The 21,089-nt window shown below is 44.8% G+C and overlaps 1 protein-coding gene across 5 annotated transcripts in view; it reads left to right on the top strand.

Moving 5' to 3' along the window:
- The window catches only part of LOC116938735 (receptor-type tyrosine-protein phosphatase S-like), a 246,293-nt gene that overhangs the window by 209,258 nt on the left and 15,946 nt on the right, over nucleotides 1-21,089 (top strand). For 4 of the 5 annotated variants that reach the window (XM_032946294.2, XM_032946285.2, XM_032946305.2 and 1 more), the window contains 14 exons: nucleotides 291-445; nucleotides 3,354-3,441; nucleotides 5,288-5,530; nucleotides 8,027-8,178; nucleotides 8,618-8,629; nucleotides 9,347-9,459; nucleotides 10,603-10,700; nucleotides 12,578-12,701; nucleotides 13,397-13,572; nucleotides 15,329-15,448; nucleotides 15,941-16,101; nucleotides 18,000-18,090; nucleotides 19,618-19,818; nucleotides 20,884-21,062. In XM_032946294.2, coding sequence (XP_032802185.2) covers nucleotides 291-445; nucleotides 3,354-3,441; nucleotides 5,288-5,530; nucleotides 8,027-8,178; nucleotides 8,618-8,629; nucleotides 9,347-9,459; nucleotides 10,603-10,700; nucleotides 12,578-12,701; nucleotides 13,397-13,572; nucleotides 15,329-15,448; nucleotides 15,941-16,101; nucleotides 18,000-18,090; nucleotides 19,618-19,818; nucleotides 20,884-21,062 — 1,913 coding nt within the window. The remainder of the gene's footprint in view (nucleotides 1-290; nucleotides 446-3,353; nucleotides 3,442-5,287; nucleotides 5,531-8,026; nucleotides 8,179-8,617; nucleotides 8,630-9,346; nucleotides 9,460-10,602; nucleotides 10,701-12,577; nucleotides 12,702-13,396; nucleotides 13,573-15,328; nucleotides 15,449-15,940; nucleotides 16,102-17,999; nucleotides 18,091-19,617; nucleotides 19,819-20,883; nucleotides 21,063-21,089) is intronic. The other variant, XM_032946325.2, reaches the window with a different exon arrangement.

The raw sequence follows: 21,089 nt of genomic DNA on the forward strand, positions 1-21,089 counted from the left end.
ATAACCCCCACGCACATATTGTGCTATGTTTGCAGGTAGGGAGCAGTAGTGTAGTACTTAGCATACTGCACTACGAACCCAGCCACCTGAGATTGATTCTCGCTCACAACCAAAAACAGTGGCCGACTCAGTTTTAAAAATATCAGCACTGGGGAGACAAAGGCAGCCAAGCATGGCGTTGATCACCCACCCCTGCATGTGCCATGCTGGGCCTCATAGGTGACCGCTATTATTACTTTCCCGAACAGTCTATTAGAGGCTTTATCGGGGGTCTTTGTTTGTGTGTGCAGGTGGTGAGTGTTCACACGGTGCCCCAAGTACATTGGTCTGAGCCTGGGGAGCTAATTGGAGAAACGGGAGGAGACGCGAATGGTGATATGAGGGAACATGGACTCGACCCAACCCTTGTGCCCCTGCCACAGCTGCTGGGAGACCTCAGGGTTCGGTCAGTGAGTGCAGGCCATGAGGGCTGGAGATAGCTGTGTATGTGTGTGTGTGAGAGACGATGATATTATCTGAACCTGTCCTGGGCCTTCCCTGGGTCGACTCAGCCTCAAATAAGTACCTGGTGCGGGGTGAAAACAGCACCACTGCAGAGACAAAGGCGGCCGTGCGTGGTGCTGTCCACCCACCCCCTCGTGTGCCGCTCTGGGCTTCAAATGTGCTCGTAAACAGCACTTGCCCTAGAAGTCTGTCTTTTTACGTGTTTGCTCGCAAACAGCACTTGCCCTAGAAGTCTGTGTTTTTACGTGTTTGTGAGAGAGAATGTGTGAATAAGCTGTGTATGTGTAAATGTGAGAGTGTGTGTGAAAGAGAAATAATGTGTGAGGGAGCTTCGATGTATATGACAGCGTGAGTCATCTCAGTCAGTCGACCCATGGCACCTGGGTCAGCCGCGTGACCTCCTGCCAGCGGGCGTTCGACACTTCACGTCGTCTTAACGTGCACATAGTCTCGCACAAGCGCCGTGGTGACGTTACCGCCACTTAGTGGCGAATGACGGTTGTTGTGTGTGAGTGTGGGTCGCCGGGTTCGAAGCGCAGCGTATTAACCGCTGCGCTATAAACCCGGTGACCCGAGTTCGATTCCCACTCATGGCCAACTCTAGTAGCTATTATCTGAACCGATCCTGGGCTTCCCCTAGGTCGTCTCAGCCTCAAATGAGTACTTGGTGTGATGTGTAAACATTGTCACTGGGGACCACCCACTCCCCTGTGTACTGTGTCGGCCATCATCAGTGCTGGCTAACAGAACCTGCCCTAATAGTCTGTTATGGCTGGTGGGGGGGGGAGTTCTTTGTCTTTGTGTGTGAGAGAAGATATGTGCATGAAAGAGTGTTGTAATTGAGTCCACATTGCCTTAAAGGGTGCACAGTATGGCACTGTGGTGACATCACCATCACTTTGAAGCAAGTGGTGACTTGTAAGAATATGAGTGTATGTTTCAGGTGGTGTGTGTGAGAGAGTGATGGAAATGCATAGAATAATATATTTATTAATTAAATAGATCAATCCATTTGAGTCACCGCTCAACAGCTGAATGACAACAATTTTTAAACCAGATGTTTTCACTACCTCCTCTCGTGGTAGTTAGATAACAACAATTATTTCCCCACACCTCAGGTTAGCCCCCCACACCACCGATTAGCACAGTTGGCAGTGTGCGGTGCGAAAGAAGTTCAACATACATACAGGTGGAGGTACTAGTGCTTGCAGAGTCAAGACACATCATTTACACTTCCCAACACCAAAAGAGTAATTATTAAACTGATACTATATCAGTGAACTTGCTCTGTATTTAGTGGGCTTGGTGTAGGTAGTGCTAACATGTAACATTAGTATCTTTATTTTTTCGTAGTCTGCGTGAATATGATGTGGGCTACATTCTATTAGAGATAAACACTTTGTATAGCTGGAAAAAGTTTGCAGGGATACCAAGTTTTTCACAAGGTGTTGCAGAAATGCAAAAAAATACAAATATTTCAGTGAATTATTTCACCTAATAGCCAACTTTCTTAGCACACCAGGCTTAGTTTAAAGATGGCATTACTCTGCTGCTCTCTGTATCGTATCACATAATTCATTTACCCAGCAAAGCATCGTCGAGTCTTGAGACTCAGGAGGGTCCTGCATTAGGATGTTTGTAACCAGCCCCTTCCCATGATGCAGCCCTACAGTCAATATATTTTAACATTTACATAATTCTGTGCATCATCTTTAACTGATGGTTTATTTGTTCCTTTGTTAACCAGTAAGGAAATCAACAAAGATTCGTTCATGAAGCCATTCATATATACAGACATAGACACAATTTCAACCGAGAAGTTGGGTACAAACTTAGCAATCATTGGAAGGGCGTTATCTACCAGTCTAAGTCATAACTGGCTGTGATGTTCCCATCCTACCACCTTTCGATGTTAGTTGTTATTTTCGGCCCTCCGATTTTACATTAACAGGTTAAATTTCTCACACTAACACAACCATTTTCGCGCGCCGACCTAGAGATGGTGGCAGCTCTGCGATCTTACATTAAGATGCTAATCTCTCACATTAACATAGCCACCTCAGCGCACTCGCCGTGGAGGCCGCTCTCCGATCTTACATTCACATGCTAATTTTTTTTTACCTGGCAGCCCTTTGATTGGTGGAAACCAACCACGAGCGCCGGCGTGGACCATCACTTACATTAACATAAGCTGCCCCGCCCATGCTGCTGACACTTGGGCTATGCCCATTTTAAACCTTTATAAACAGTTTGCCTTTAGAGGCTAACCCCTTTTTCCTGATGACGACCGCTTGTGTTGCGAACGAAACGTTGTAGTTTTTTGTTATTTTCTTTGAACCAATCTACGTGACTGTACCGAAAGACCCAAAGAATATCAAGGTATTGTTCTCCGTGTCTGGATACCTAGGGGAGTTTGGACAGTATTTTTTCAGACCAATTAAAGCAATGTGCATGTAAAGTTTGATTAAAACGTATATATGCGTGATAGAAATTTCCACATGATAAACCGCTTTGTTGAGCTTTCATTCGTGGCCAGGTCGCTTCTGAAAAAGAGCAAAATAGCTCAGGGGGCCTTACCTGGTAAAATAAAAATAGTCTTGTCGTTTTGTTAAAGTATCTCTTCTAATATAAACGTTTGTCTTAATGGCCTCACACCTATTTATCAAGGACAAATGAGTACCTGGTGCAGTGTGTAACATTGCCACTGGGCAGGCAAATGCGGTCGGGCATGGTGCTGGCCACTTAACCCCTCGTGTGCCGTGCCTGCCTTCATAGGTACTCGCTAACAGCACTTGCCACAAAAGTCTGTTAAGGCTATGTGGGGGATCTTTGTCTTGTCTTGTGTGCAGCATGTACCTCATTGTGGTGGTGCCTCTATACAACCTGGAAGAGCAGCCCATTGCCTGGGTCTCCCCAAACAACATGGACTTTGAAGAGGTGATGCTACTGCCGCTTTGTTTTCTACTCCATTGTCTGAGTGCTCTATTGGCTCATCATGGTCGTGTTAGAGACAGATGGCACTGCTGAGATCCTTTGTTCAAGTTCTGGGTGCCTGTCAGGGGAGTCATAATTGCCCTGTTATAAACATGAAGCGGACACCACTGATAACAGCTGTGTAATTAACTAAGATTGTTGTTTGTTATGCATTTGTGTCCCGTGTGTATACATGTACAGCAAAAGTTATGTTATTTGGCACTTTACCATCCGGAATGCTCTTTTATCCAGCATCTGTCATAGACGGCAATACAAATGGCCCTTCTTGTATCGGGAAAAAATCATTACTGTTGGAGGACCGACCATATAGAGCTTCTTTCACAGGTCAGAGCAGATAAATTTCATAGGGGAATCAGTCTGGGCTGTAAGTCGGATCTTACGGAATATCCAATTCAAGCTATCGAAACAAGTCCATTGTTGCATATGCAGTGTGAAGGTGTGCATTACCATGCTGAAACACCACTTCTAATGCTCATCAGTCTATACCATTTCCTACAAATGGTTACCTCTATGAAAAATCAACCGCTTAACATCAGTAAAATATAATCGTTTGCAGGCCCACAACTGCTATTGTCATCACAAACATGTTCACGTCCTGACTGCAACTACTCCACCAAATTTTTTACATTTCTACGATTCAGCCACAACGTATTCCACTTTCCCCTACACCCTGCATTTACGTAAAGGAGCCCCTTTGATAATTACGTGATATATTTCGATTTAAAGCTTTCGTGACTGCAAGGATTCATCTTCTTTGGTTCTTTCGGTAAAGATATACTAGGCGAATTTAGCATTGAAATAACTGAGTGATTAGCTTGTGACTGGTCACAGAAATGGCTATGTTGAAGTCAAGGCCTACACATCTGAGCTATTCACAGTAACTGGGTATACACTACAATATATAATGAATACTATATAGTCAACCAATAAAAAACAATAAAAAACTAAAATATAAATTCGCCTAGTTATTTCAATGCTAAATTCTCCTGTTTGATTTGTACTAGGTGCCTCTGTGAATGTGTATGCTCTGACTTTAACATAGCTATTTCTGTGACCAGTTACAAGCTAATCACTCAGCCATTTCAATGCTAAATTCAATGCTAATTCCTTTGTCAAGGCGCTTTGTTTCTTCTCACACAGCTTAAAGGTCGCGATCTGAGCGTGGCTTTTTCACTCCAGCGCTGTCCTCCAGACAGTCTCGTCCCTTCACCTGATGAAGGCCGCTTGTGTTGTGGCCGAAACGTCGTGAGAATATTATTGTGTTATTTTATTTTATCAATTTATTATTTTATTCTCATTCTACGTGACTTTACCGAAAGAACCAAAGAAGATGAATTACGTGATATGTCTGCCATCTAGTGCTAGGTTTATGTGAGGCATATGTGTTTATCTACGAGGTCCAGACAAAAATTTCAGAGGAAATTTTTTTAATGATATCTGAAGGGATTATAGAAATGGAATGCATTATGTGAAGGGAACTCACACTGTAAGCTCATAATTGAACATTTATAAAAGTTTTACGTTCATTCCTTACACTTTTTGATTGTGTATCTCTTTCATGCAGTACATCGTTGTGTACTTAAAATGAATTGATGTGACCCAGGTTATCATTTTGAAAAAGAGGCAATGTTTCACGTGTCTCAATGGGTTTATTTAATGGACACTTGTAATATGTCTTTGTCTGTACATTCATGTCTGTACTATCATTCACCTATACGTGTGTTTTTTATATCTATACGGATGTGCACGTGTGTGCTGTATGTTTAACATGTGCTCGTCCATGCCTTAGATCCTGGACATGGAGGCAACCAGCCTGCATCTCACGCGGCTGCAGCGGATGTCTCTGCGTGCCAGCGAGCACCAGTTCGTGGCGGCGCACATGGAGCGGCTCCAGCGGCCATTTGTGGTGGCGCGGTTGGAGCATCTCCCGCCCACGTTCCCGATTGGAGACGGGCACAGTCGGCGTCTGCAGCCAGGGCTCGCTTACCGAGTGTGCGTGCTGGCGCTGCTGCACGCACCTGCACAGCAGGCGGTGTGTACACACGCTCTTCCGATATTAGGAAGCCAATGGATGAAAAACTTGTCTCTTTAGAACTGCTTTTTGTGTTTAGTTTGTTGTCCTTCGCCCGCACCTCCGATCAGCACGCTTGGCTTTTACGGTGCGAAACAAGTTAAACATACATACACACGCGCATGTCCATGCAAGCATGTGCGTGTGTCAATGCGTGTGTACTCTGGAATATTTTAGTCGTGGTTTAGTGGTAATTAATTGAAGGTGGAGGGGTTACCAGCCCCTCGCACCCGTCCAGAGCCCCCATTTAGCCACTGTGGTGGTCACAGACGCCATGAGGTGAGAGGCCAATCGGAATTGGCCCACCCCCCCACAGCACTGTCCACGACAGCGTTGCCCGTCTGGCACCGCGAGGAGGTAGGTCAGTCAACCCGTGGCACCTGGGTCTGCCCCGTGACCTCCTACCAGTGGGCGTTCGACACTTCACGTGGCCTCAAGGTGCACATGGCCTGGCACAAGCGTCGTGGTGATGTCACCGCCACTTAGTGGCGAATGGCGGTTGTTGTACTCTGGAAATGGAGTGGTGGCGCACTGGTTCAATGCCCGCTCATGGCCAACACCAGTGATGATTATCTGGTCTTGGGCCTCCCCTAAGTCGACTCAGCCTCAAATTAGTACCTGAAGTAGTGTGTAAACATGGCCACAAGGGAAACAAAGGCAGCCGGGTGTGATGTTGGCCACCCACCCCCTCGTGTGTAATGCCGGCCTTCATAGGTGCTTGCTAGTAGCACTTGTCCCAACAGTCTGTTAAAGATAAAATATGGGACCTTTGGCATGTGGGGAGCGGTAGTGGAGTCGTTAGCATGCTGCATTATGAACCCAGCAACCCGAGTTCAAATCCTGCTCACAGCCAATATCGGTGACATGTCTGAACCAGTCCTGGGCCTCCCCGAGGTTGACCCAGCTTTGTGAGTATCTAGTGCAGTGTCTAAACATCACCACTCGGAAGACTGAGGAGGCTGGGCATGGTTTGAGCCACAACATCCCCTCATGTGCCATTTGGCCTTCATAGGTCTTTGCTAACAAGTCATTCCCCAGCAGTCTGTTAAAGGCTATAGGAGTGTCTCATCTTTATGTATGTGGGCATGTGTGTGAGATTGTGATTGTGATTCACGTGGCCTCACATTGCACATAGCCTCCTGTCACAAGGGTTGTGGCGAGGAGAAGAATGTCGTTTAGTGGCAAAGTTGGCTGTTGTGATGATTAAAAATAGGTTTTTAATAAAACAGGTGTTAAGATGTTCAAACACCAAATATATACCTTTTGCAAGGAATCAAGTCTGCGTTAACCAGAAGTGAGTGAATGTGCTGCTGTCTCAATTGTTTTATGATTCTGTCTCTGTGCATTATTGTTCTGTATTGGTCTCTAAGGGCTCCTCTTTGTGATTTTCCAAACATCAACCTCTTGGCTGCTTTCATGCTCCCACTGCTCGTCATGGCATTTTCAATCATGTTTGTGTTGGATGTTCTAATTTATTTTCCTCATGGTTTTACATAGCTCTGTGTATCCACTGTTTTGTTTGGCATTTCTATACTTTATTTTCAAAACATGCTTTTCATAGTTGCAGATTGCCTGTTTTCTTTTTACTTTGCTCACCACATTCAATACACAGCCCAGTACAATATTAGTAATTTCATTAATTCATCGGTGTTACATCCATTGAATAGTTTTGCTTCTTGAGGGATGTGAATCTGTTGATTAATCAGTATAAACTCTAATACCGCCTGAACTAGATTTTATACATTAACGAGCTTGTTTTTTTTCCTGTAATTAGTTTTACTCTTCTTGTTCACAGTGTTGAAGTGTTCCTTGTTAATCGCTTTTCTGAAGATGGAAACACCTCTGACTATCTGGGGTTTATCCTTGAAAATCATGTCAATTAAATTTCAGACTTCTCTATTTGGGCTCCTCCCATGTCCATTTCTTATGGTCCATTCTTTTTGAAAAAGGGTCCATGAGCTACATCTCTTTGCTGGCTTCGATCTCTAGGAGACATTTCGTTCCTCACTCACAATACCAACTTAACCAATCATCTAAAGTCTGTTATTGTTACATACCTTTGTATTTGTCGCTCACATCACGATGTTGGGAGTATATTTTGCCATAATTTCGATGTTAATTTATTCATACATTTGGTATACTTTTACATGTTGATAAATTGTCGGGGCATATATATGAATTTAAGTATATGTTTTATACTATTAAGTATATTTCTGCATTTGTATGTGTGTGTGTGCAGGGGCGGATCCAGGATTTCAGGCCGGGGTGACATTCAACAAATTTTAATTTCAAGAATGATTAGAGTCAGGCTGTCGCACTAGACGCCATCGGTTGGCGACACACTGACAATGCAGTTGCACGGAGTCCGCCAGACCGAGTGTCGTACACTTATACGCAGAATGTCACCCCTGTCACCCCTGTCACCCCCCCTGGCTCCACCCCTGCGTGTGTGTACAGAGCGTGTATGTGAGCAGTCCGTGCTCTCCACCTGTTCTTCTGGAGGCACAGCCTGTGATTGGCGAGGACGAGGGTCTTGTATGGGTGGTAGGACCCGTACTAGCGACCATCATCATAATTGTCATCGTCATCGCCATCCTTCTCTACAAGAGGTGACATGACCGTTGTCATTGTAATAAATACACCACCATCATCATCAATCATTGCTGGTCAACACCATGGTCATTATCACACCCTCACCATTATCACCCCTACCACCATCAGAATTGACATCGTCATCGCCATTATCCTTACAGGAGGTGACATCAATATCACCACCACAATTATCACTCTTATCATTCCTCATCACAACACCATTGTTATAATCACCATAAACCTCATTTTGATCATCATCGTCATCAAAATTATCACAATAGTCACCGTTATCGCTTAATTCCTATCTTAATTATTAGCACCACTACCATCACCAACAGCATCTCCATTTGTATTTTCTCCCTGTATATGGAAATCACCATCACCCACATTTGTACAATCATCACCATAGCAAGCAGTTCTGTCTGACTATGCGTCTATGTCTTTCTTTGCTTTCAGCAAGCCGGACAGGTAACCCCTTCACATCTATCTACTCTGAAAATTCAACTGTCATCAAATTACCACTTCCCTACCTGGTCTATCAATGCAGTTAAATCAACACACTGCTTATCTGGATCTAGAAATTTGGTCGTTGCATCGCTGGATTTGATCAAGCAATTCAACTGACCATTTATGTTCTAGCATGCAGCTCACTTACTGAAGTTTCACATTTATTTTAAATATTTCTTACACCGGTCCAATTTAAGTCATATCATTCGCTTATTAATTTAGGCAGCACAGCTTACCTCTCTACCGTCTAGAAAATTCAGCTATGTAAAGCATTCCGTTGTCTTTTCTACCAACTCAGTGGTCATGTCACTTGCAGTTCAACATCCACTTTTCCACTCTAACCAACATACGCAACGAGAAATGTATAGCCCTTGTTTGGTCTATTGGTTCGAACTACACTTGAAGAATGCTTATCTTGGCTATCAATGTAACTACCTTTACACAGTATCTACAGTAGCAATCCAGTGGTATTCATCACGTTTTTATACATCTATTGTAATTTGATTTGAAAGACTATAACTTCAACTGTAAGCACAACAATTAATGGATTATGCAGCCTAGCAATTACAATTATTATTGATCCCATTGCTTATGCAGACTAGCAATTCAAATGCATTTAATGTGGCACTGCTTATATAATCTAGGGATACTAATATGACAATCTGTGACTTGTTCCAGGTCTAAGCGGGAGGCTGAGGTTAAAGGCTGCCTCCCGGCACCCAGCAAAGACACAGGGCACAGCGGCAGTGCCGACCCAGTTCAAATGCGTCGGCTTAACCACCAGACCCCTGGTACGGTACACGCAATTGTACACACGTAATACTTGTGTACGAGTACATATGTACAAACATACTAGGCGCCACACACCACTAAGCGGTAGTGATGATAACACAGCGCCTGTGACACCGTAGGACAACTGTGAGGCCTTGTGGAGTGGCAGAGGATTGCGAGCTGGTTACGGGGTAGACCGTGGTATTATGGGTTGGCTGACCTGAGTGACGAGCACATGTACTACTCGTACATCCTACTATGCCAACTCACTTGTGTTTTATTAACTCGATGCACTTCTCATTGTTCTGAGTTTTGCTTCTCCACCTCCTGAATGTTGGTTCTGATGGGTTAATTATATTCAGGTCTGCAGATTTGAATTTGATTAATCTGGATTTAGATTCATGCCATTCGCAATATATAGATCCACATCCATTTACAGGCAAACTAACTGTTCAGAATAAGATGAGGAGCCCTTTTGCATGGAGAAAGATGCTCATTTTTTGCATATAGTTGAAGGTTTATGATTTGGTGGCAGGGGATGTGTGTTAGAACAGAGTTTGGCACTGCCCTACAAACCCAGTCACCTGATTTCGATTCGGAATCAACATCAATGGTGAATGATGTCCATTTTTATTTCAAGTTTCACTTGTTTAACCAGGTGAAAACTCAAAAGACCAGGGTAGTATTTTTTTCAAGAGTTACCTTGACCATAAATCTGCCAGTCTAGGGCAATGAATGTTATGTGCATTTGCACATGAGTAATTTGTACATGAATAATTTGCACATGAGTAATTTGCACATGAGTAATTTGCCGGTGATTTTTGGACCCTGATGCCGGCCTCGCAATGGCCGACTCTTGCGAATTACATTGGGGATATGATTCTGATGATTACAACCACTAACGAGTAGGACAGCCGCTAGATTCAAACTGTGAACCTCTGCAACAAGCAGCAAATGCAATGACGTGGGTTTGCAAGTGTGCAACTGTCCGTGCATGCATTTCTCCGTAGATTTGAATTCCCTGTCAAAATAGATGCTTGTAATTGACTGGCATTTAGGCTTTTAATGTTTGTATATATATAATAAAGAGATTCGTGTACAGATTTTAAAAGAGCATTTGCATGAATGGAGGATTTTTCTCTTCTGCTGGGGCCCTGTGCCAGGCATGGAGATGCATCCGCCTATCCCAGTGTCAGAATTTGCGGGTCACGTGGAGCGACTGAAGGCCAATGACAACATGCTCTTCTCACAGGAGTATGAGGTGAGGAGGAGATATCACTGGTCTATAAAACTTTGACTAACTGACTGACTCGACTCCGATGCTGACCCGAACACTAGATCTACCTTAAAGCTAGCAATGGCACTGACACTCCTGACACTAGCCCTCTCACACGAGCACTGGCCCTAACAATAGCGCAAGCATTTAACACAAAGTCTGAACCATAATACTCTACTGCCTATAACTCTGACTAATTCTAGCACTGACCAAAACATTAACCAATTATGTGATCGCTTAATATTTCATCTGGATGTAATAATGCATAGCACTTACAACCATAATTATACTGTATATATAGTTTATGTGCCTGTATCTACGTATATGTGCTTAATCGGTGTTCGTTAACAGAAATTGCCCCAAGATTCTACACGGATATACAGAGAATATTTGTATATATTTGTGTGTATATGTGTCGTGTGTGTGTCTCTGTGTATGCACGTTTTGCGTGTGTTTACATTTAGATGCTATGTAAGTGTAATAGGTGTGGTTATGTTTGTGATAAATCGTTAATATGATCGTGTCCTCTAGTATGTGGGGATGGCGTTGGTGCAACATAGATGTGACTCGGATTGTGTAATAGCGGCATGGGTGACACTGGGTCGCCATAGGCTTTGAGCAGATGGGCTGTACGTTAGGCTGCTCCGCTTCCAACGGGAACACATGCGGGCACGTGAATTTTAACTTGCAGAGCCGCATCGGAGGCGCTGAGAGATGGCGAGGGTGAGGCGTGCTCTATCAGTGGGCTTGTGACCTGGTGGATCATGTTATGGGTCCTGGTGGCATATGATTAAACAGGCGCCACCGTGGACTATCGTTATTTCCTGTAAGCCCTCTTCAACTAAACTATAAAATTAAACTATTTATATTTTACCAGATAATGCTTACTAACTTATATAGCTCATTTAAGGTTGAGTGGACCTATGCATCCTGCACACACACACACACACTGTACATGCTGCAAATTGTGCATGCTGCACACAATTCACACGTTAATACATACATATATACATGTATAGTATATCCTTTATACATAGGTGTGAACTTATTCAGACAAAAGTATATATAGAAAAGAAAAACCTCTACCAAATTATTTTTTACTTGATCAGGTAAGGCTCCACCGAGCTATACAGCTCTTTTTCAAAGCGACCTGGCCACAAATGAGAGCTCAACGAAGTGGATAATCACATGGAAATGTATAGCAGCCAAATACTCGGAATGCATGTTTATAAATGTGGAGGGAAAAACCGGAGGACCCCAAAGAATAATGCACGCGACCACCGGGAGAACATGCAAACTCCAAATATACAGGTGGCGGGGTCGGGTTCGAACTTTTGTGTGCAGTGGTAAGCATGTGAGACACAACGCAAGAGTACTGCTGAACTCTAATATGTTAATGATAACCACCCCTGTGTTCTCGGTGAGATCATGGCCAGAAAACCTAAATGCAATTGGCATAGGTTAGATGTTTGTGTGTGTCGTATTTATGTGGTTTTCTTCGTATCAGAATTTGCATGAATATGTGTGTGTGTCTTCTTTGGTTCTTTCGGTAAGGTCACGTAGAATAAGAATAAAATAATAAAATAACACAATAAAATTCTCACTACGTTTCGGCCACAACGCAAGCGGCCGTCTTCAGGTGAAAGGTACAGACCTGTCGGGACGACAGAGCTTCAATGTTGTGGCCGAAACGTCGTGAGAATTTGATTGTGTTATTTTATTATTTTATTCTCATTCTACGTGACCTTACCGAAAGAACCAAAGAAAATGAATCCTTGCAGTCACGAAAGCTTCAAATCGAAAAATGTGTGTGTGTGTCTCTGTCTTTATATATGCATACATATGTGTTCTTGTATCTTTAGTCTATAGACCCAGGTCAGCAGTTTACGTGGGACCACTCCAACTTGGAGATCAACAAACATAAGAACCGATACGCGAACGTGGTCGCCTACGACCACTCGCGCGTCATTTTGCACACCATTGACGGTGACAAGCTCGCGCAATCACTCACCCACTATTCGCCAACACCATCTTACTAACACGCACGCGCACGCGCACACACACTGGTACACTGCAACGTGCACACTCACCCCCACGTATTCTCTCAATAATTCACTCGTTAGCTTTTGATGTAACAGTAAAGTTGGTGTGTTTTGTTGCTTGTGCTGTGAATGATTGATGATTGTGTTTATGGCAATGAAAATGAGCTTAGTGTTGATACTGCTGTTGCTGATATTGATGATAATAATAAATTTTTCATTTGTGGTACCAATGTTAATGAGGATGATGATGGTGGTGATGATGATGGCATGTTGATTACAATAATGATGGTGATGCTGATGCTACTACTGTTGCTATTGATAACATTTTGTTTTAGTTACTGTTGAAGCTGCTTTGGCTCCAATTGACATTGAGGTTAATGGTGATACTGCTCATGATTTTAATTTTTCAGTTTTTTTCAGTTTATTTATTTTGGTATAGCCCTGTGAGTCATTCGACTCTTGAATCGGGTGCAACCACAACAAACAAAAAAACACGATAATGATAATAGTTTCTGAGTGAGTGTTGTTATTGTTGCTTATTCCACCATGGCTGATGATGCGGATTGTTCCTGCTGCCGGTAATGCCGCTACTGACAACCGCTCTTTTGCCACCACCTCCGTCAACGCACACGCTCACAGGTGTCCCAGGCAGTGACTACATCAACGCCAATTACATTGACGGCTACCGGAGGCACAACGCATACATAGCATCACAGGGTCCCCTCGCGGACACGGTCGCGGACTTCTGGAGGATGGTGTGGGAGCAGCGGAGCTCCACCATCGTCATGATGACAAAGCTGGAGGAGCGTGCACGGGTATCTATTAAAATAACCTATTAAAAATATATATATTTTAGCAGATAAGGCTCGCTGAGCTATGTATCTCTTTTTCAGACGAGACCTGGCCACAAATGATAGCTCAACGAAGTAGCTTATGATGTGGAAATTTCTAACAGCCAAATACTCTAAACGCGTGTTTCTAAATGTGGAGGGAAAAACCGGAGGACCCAGAAAAAAACTCACCACCACCACGGGGAGAACACGCAAACTCCAAATATACAGGTGTCAGGGTTGTGATCGAACCCACGACCTCCCATATACCAGGCGAGGCAGTTAATATCTCGTCACTGTGGCACCCTTAGATGCCAGTAGCCAGGTGCCAATTCAGCCACAGAGAACCGTCACCGACACTTGGCACACAGGCATACCCATATATGCCATTGCAGCATGTATACTGCTGCAATGGCATATACTATGCTAACGTCCACAACCTCATTAAATGCTGTGGTATAGCACTATCACACTGTATTTCCACATATGAACCTTACGGCGGGACCCCAGGGTCCCATAAGCCCCCGGCTCTCACATAAACTGTGTTGTGACGTAATTTTATGTCTGTTGATTGCGAACGATAGGCAATCTTTTCCTCTCGACGAGCTCTACACGATGCGCTAATCAAAGTTGAAAAGTTTTGTTTCTTCTGCGCATTCGTCCGCATTGCGCTTGGGCGACATGACAACTAAATGATCCGCTCTTGGTGGGTCGCAGCATTTATGTGCGTGATGGGACGGAGTCGCCAAAAATAAATTCATTAATTACGATTTTGACTTCCGTTTATTTGGAAGTTCATATATACAACACGTACTTCATTCAATTGGCTGATCAGCAGTCACTCACCACCCAAACTTAACGTTTCTCTCCAGGATATATACCTCTCTCTTTATTTATCTCTAATTCCTGAAGATCAGTCAGCGAACACTTCAAGATATTTCCTTTCAGTGACAAAAAAGCCAGCTATTATCAATTTAACCTGTAACTATGTACCCTTCTTCTAGAGTATGGCAAATGTGTCAATTATACGTTCGGCTTTAAGTTTGTGAGCCAAGTGATGGCTTCTGGAGTAGCATGACCAATACTGATCGGTCCGTCAGAGAGTAGATGTAGAATGCAGTTGTTGGCGATATGATCCATTGGTTGGCTCGAGTGGCCGCAGTCACACTGTGGGTCTCCTATAATGTCCCACTGGTGGAAGAGGTGTGCACAGCAACGACCAGTTGCTCTTCTGAAGCAGTTGATGATGGGAGCCACCACAGTGTTCTTATCAAATCAAAGCCACGTGGAGCAGTGGTGGGGCCCTCGATGAGGCTTTTATTGGGAACCTCGGCAGAACTCCACGGTGTTCGCTAGCGGTCTTCAGTTGAGCCTGCTTCATCCAGTCGTCTCGTGCGGTGATCCCATATTGCCCAATCTCAGATGAGTTCGTTGAGCATGGCTTGTTGCAATGGGAGGTCTATGCTTCCTCGGATTTTTCCCATTTGGTTTGATGTCGTGGCATACCAAGACAAAGATCCCCCGTATAGCCTTAAGAGACTGTTGAAGGCCGGCATGGCACATGTGGCATATGTACTCTAATACACACACATGTACATACTATGTACACTCATTCTATACGTACATAAATAGGCAAATTACAACTTTTGTATCTACACAGTTGTATAATGCTTATATACCTGTGTCTTCATTCAACTCCCTTGTACATTTCGATGTATGTCTCTCCATTCTCCCTGTGCAGGTGAAGTGTGATCAGTATTGGCCCAACCGGGGCTCCGAGTCATATGGGCTCGTGCAAGTCACACTCACGGACACAGTGGAGCTGGCAACATACAGCACACGCTCCTTCACTCTCACGCGGGTATGCACGCATATACACACATGAGTGTACAACGATAAAGATCCCCCTATAGCCTTAACAGACTTTGGAGGCAAGTACTGCTAACAAGCACCTACAAAGGTCAAACAGGGTGCTCGAGGGGGTGATGTGACCAGCTTTACACCCGGCCACCTTTGTCTCACCAGTGGTCATGTTTTACATACCGCACCAGGTACTCATTTAAGGCCTAGGTAAGGCCGATCCACACCAACCTAGGTGAGACCCAGGACTGGTTCTGATATTCATCACTGATGTTGGCAGTGAGGAGAATTCGATCTCTGGTGAGGGAATGGTCAAGACCTTAATGGTGATGGCGAGTTAGAAACCCCTGATCCAGTTTTTACTAAAACCAAATGATTTGCACATACACCCCACTTCCCCTTGACTCTCAAGGCTACAGATCTGGGATGTTGTTTGGTTTTGCAATTGTATGGTTGTTACATAATGGTTATCGTGTAATTTTTGTTGTTGTAGTCTGGCTGTACGGAGCGCCGGGACGTGCGGCAATTTCAGTTCACGGCGTGGCCGGACCACGGCGTTCCCGAGTTCCCGACCCCCGTGCTCGCTTTCCTGCGCCGCGTGCGCGCCGCTTGGGGGAGCTCCGCTGACGGGGGCCCCCTCATCGTGCACTGCAGGCAGCGATCACAACAACAACACCACGTCGATACAATATACAACACCAAGATACAACAATAACACCACCACGATACAACAATGCGACAATCATACAACAGCATGATGTGGTGTGCCACGGTGGCAAGATGCCTTGCCTAGTATACAGGAGGTCGTGGGTTCGATCCCATCCCTGAGGCATGTGTATTTGGAGTTTGTATGTCTATCCCCGTGTCCTCCGGGTTTTCCCTCCACATTTAGAAACATGTGTTTAGAGAATTTGCTGGCTATAAATTTCCACATGATGAGCCACTTCGTTGAGCTATCATTTGTGGCCAGGTCGCTTTCTGAAAAAGAGCTATATAGATCAGTGGACCTTACCTGGTAACATTTAAATAGTTTTGTAATAATTTAATGCGACAGTCACAATGACAACAACACAGCAACAATCATACCACAACAACAAAACATTCCCACAACATTCACAGTCACAACAACACAATAACCCAATAGCAATCACCAAACCGCAACACAATGACAATAGTCTTCTTTGGTTCTTTCGGTAAAGTCACGTAGAATGAGAATAAAATAATAAATTGATAAAATAAAATAACACAATAATATTCTCACGACGTTTCGGCCACAACACAAGCGGCCTTCATCAGGTGAAGGGACGAGACCTGATGAAGGCCGCTTGTGTTGTGGCCGAAACGTCGTGATAATATTATTGTGTTATTTTATTTTATCAATTTATTATTTTATTCTCATTCTACGTGACTTTACCGAAAGAACCAAAGAAGATGAATCATTGCAGTCACGAAAGCTTTAAATCGAAATACAATGACAATAGCTCAACAACAATCACTGCAACAAAAGAATAACAGTTACACAACAACAAAACACGTTAATCACAGAACAACAATGCTACTTCAACAACAAGCACTGTCCAACAGCCGTCCGTGGCCATTTACACATGTGCATAGGACCTTCTCGTTTTATAGGGGGCCTCCAAAATGTTCTGTTTGTCTCTCTGTGTCTTACTCAGTGTCTCACTCAGTGTCTCTATGTTTGTCTCTGTCCTTCAATGTATCTTTCTGTGACTGTCTAAACGCATGTTTTTTTCTTTATCATTGTTTTCATGTAAAAAAAAAGCCATACAGTATTTACCTATTCATTGTCCCCATGGTGCACATCCCACTGTTTTCGTGCTTAGTGAGATGTGACGATAATTTATATGGTATATAAATCCAAAAGTGTATTGCATGCACTCACTCTGTGTATGTCTATGGCTGTTTCAACGTCTCTCTTTCTGCACGTCTCTATACCTGTGTCAAGGGGGGCACTCTTTCCCCATCTGCACAGGGCCCCACTTTGTGTTGAGTTAGCCCTGACAACATTACAACAACACCAGAGCTACAGTAATACAACACAGTGATATCATACAATAATAATCATGCAACAGTCATACAACAAAGTCTCCCTGGACAAATAAGCATAGGGCAGAGCTCATCTCTGTTACTGGCCTTGAGCCAGTGTTGAAAGTTTCCCATTATAATGACGGGTTCAGTATTTTGAAAGCACAACCACTGTTGACTTCCCACACAGCAGTGCTACTCATTTTATCAATCCCAGAAGGATGATGCTAATGGGCCGTACTGCCACACAGTCATGTCAAATGGACACAACCATACAAAAATCACACAGTAACGGTCATAAAGCAACAGTTGCAAGCAGCAAACACGCAATCCTCTAACCCCAGATCACTCAGCTGCTGACCTTTCACACCTTCACTGCTTACTCCCTGACTTCTCCCGCTTGATCTCTCATTTAATCCTCTCGACCTCTTCTCCATTTGCCGCTTTGCTGTCCCTGAGCCCTGGTGACCCCTGACCTCTCTGACCCTGCGCTGCATGTTCCACAGTGCGGGTGTGGGTCGCACGGGCTGCCTCATCGTCATCGACGCTGCGCTCGAGAGGGTGAAGCACGAACACACGGTCGATGTGTATGGACAGGTACAGCAACAACACGACTACAGCACAAATTACAGCAGATCCACAGCACGACTACAGCATGGCTACAGCAGTTCTCCAGCACAACCACAACACGACTACAGCACAACTACAGCAGATCTACAGCACGACTACAGCATGGCTACAGCAGTTCTCCAGCACAACCACAACACGACTACAGCACAACTACAGCAGATCCACAGCACGACTACAGCATGGCTACAGCAGTTCTCCAGCACAACCACAACACGACTACAGCACAACTACAGCAGATCTACAGCACGACTACAGCAGAGCTACAGCATGAGTGCAGTGTGACTACAGCATGACTACAGCACGACTATCTACGGCACAACTACAACAGATGTACAGCACAACTACAGCATAACTAAACAATACAAACTACAACACATCTACAATTCAACTATAGCACAACTACAATATTAGCACAACATAAACGCAACTACAACGGAGGCATAACGTCTGTGTTCCTGCTGGACTTATAACAAATAACTATACAAAAAAAATCTGCCATTTTAGCACAAGTGCTTTGTCTGGTATTCTAGGAATTTCTTGGCATGAGTGGGTAATCAACTTGGAAATTCAGAATAGGACATGACAGGTAAATGTTGCACACAATTGCGAATAAGAGGTTGCGATGGGCGGGGTGCATGTACGTGATGGAGGAGGGCAGTTTAACAACAGACAGGCATTCGGGTGGCATCCGATGATCAGCGACCAAAGGGAAGGACTAACACCATATGTTGGGGTCTGCTGTTGGAGGATGGGTGTAGACTTGCAAAATCAACAGCAATAACTGTGACGACCCCTTGAGCTTGAAACTTGGGTGTGTGTGTGTGTATATATATCGAGATATATGTGTGGAGAGTGGATAGTGCACCATGCTATGAACCCAGTGACCCGAGTTTAGTTTACAGCTGCGGCTAGCTTCAGTGGCTCGTGATATAAGAGCCGGTCCTGGGCCTCTCGTAAATTTGCTCAGCCTTAATACTGGGGAGACAAAGGTGGCCAGGCTTGGCGCTAGCCACACCACCATCTTGTGCGTCACGTGGACCTTAATAAGCACTCACAGCACTTGCTCCAACGGTCTATAAGGATGTATCACCGTTAGTTTGTATTTAGAGGTATATGTGCATGTAGGTGTACGTGTGTATTCTGTACGTTGTGGGGAGAGGTAGCATAGTGGTTAACGCACCGTGCTACGAACCCAGTGACCCAAGTTCATTTCCTGCTCACAGCCAGCACCGGTGACATATCTTGACCGGTCGGGTGCCTCCCCTAGGTCGATTCAGTCTTAAATGAATACCTGGTGCTGTGTGTAAACATCAGCACTGGGGAGACAAAAGCGGTTGGGTATAGTGTTGACCAGCCACCCCCTCGTGTGCCATGCCGCCCTTCTTAAGTACTCGCAAACAGCACCTCCCTCAATAGTTTGTTAGAGGCTATACGGGGGGATCTTTGTCTTATTTGTCGGTACGTGTGTGTTTGTTTGCATGCTTGCATGTGCAGGTGACTTGCATGCGAGCCCAGCGTAACTACATGGTGCAGACGGAGGAGCAGTATGCGTTTGTGCACACGGCGCTGGTGGAGGCGGTGTCGAGTGGTTGCACGGAGACGCCCGCCCGCTCCCTGCACGCTCACCTTCAGCGGCTGAGCCAGAGCGTCTCGCACACGGAGCCACGCACCACAGGGCTCCACCTCGAGTTCCAGGTGGGCAGCTCCACAGCTCGCTCAGCCTCACCCTCAACGTTTCAAAGTCATCGTGGTGATTTGCACATTGGCAGTGGTGTAGCTTGGCTGTCAAGAGTGCAGGTCGTGCAGCTGCACCAGGGGCTATGGGCTGAAGGGGCCCCCATGTGGCAGGAGAGGCTCACGTCCTGTGTCTACAAGGGCCCCCCACGTCATGCCAAAAATACTATGTCAATGCATATTGGGTAGTATTTTTAAGGTAATTATGTTTTTAAAACATTTGGCATAGATATTGAATGACACGTACATGGCAATGAATGCACCATCACCATCCCGGCGTGGATGTAAAAAATAATTTGGTCTGAGTATTGTCACCACTGTGGTATTTTTATGAGAATTTCTCGTTTATAAAGAATGGTAGACAAATTATTTCTATCTGAATATCAGTCTTGATTGGCATGCCCAAGTAATAACAAAAAACACTTGTTGATTATACTTAAGATGAGCCACATATTTTTGCATCTGAAATGTACATCCAAAATCATTGGAACTGCCCAGATGATAAAGATAAAGATCTCCCATATAACCTGTAGCAGACTGTTGGGGCAAGTGCTGTTAGCAAGTAGCACATATGAAGGCCTTCACGGTACACCAGGGGGTCTGTGGCCAGCACCATGCCTGGCTGCCTTTGTCTCCCAAGTGGCCATGTTAACACATTGCACCAGGTACTCATTTGAGGCGAAGTCGACCTCGGGGAGGCCCAGGACAGGTTAAAATATTAATCACTGGTATTGGCCGTGAGCGGGAATCGAACTTGGCCCTCCAGGTTCATAGCACAGCATGCTAACCGCAAAACTGCCACTCCCCAAAAAGGTGATAAACATATACACACACAAGTGTATGGGAATGTACATGCTGTACACGTGTATGCAAGATGTACACTTACATGCATAAATAATGTTATATATCTTCCTTCTCTTTCCTCCTCATTTCTCCGTTTTCCTCTCCTCATTTCTCCCTCCCCCGTCTTCTGTCTCCCTTCACCTACATGCTCCCCTTGTCCCACCTTTTGTTTCACCTGTCCAGCGCCTGCAGATGTCGAAGCTGCGGGTGAGCACAGCGCCGTCGGGGGCGCTGCCGTGCAACAAGCTCAAGAATCGCCTGCTCACAGTGATCCCGCCTGACAGCAGCCGGGTGGCGCTGCAGGCAATCCGGGGCACCCAGGGATCTGACTACATCAACGCCAGCTACATCGATGGATACCGGTCTCCCGCTCGCACGCACAAGCACGA

Source organism: Petromyzon marinus, chromosome 1 (genome assembly GCF_048934315.1).
Source record: "Petromyzon marinus isolate PM22_M1 ecotype Great Lakes invasive population chromosome 1, UKy_Petmar_22M1.pri1.0, whole genome shotgun sequence".
NCBI classification, from domain to species: domain Eukaryota; kingdom Metazoa; phylum Chordata; class Hyperoartia; order Petromyzontiformes; family Petromyzontidae; genus Petromyzon; species Petromyzon marinus.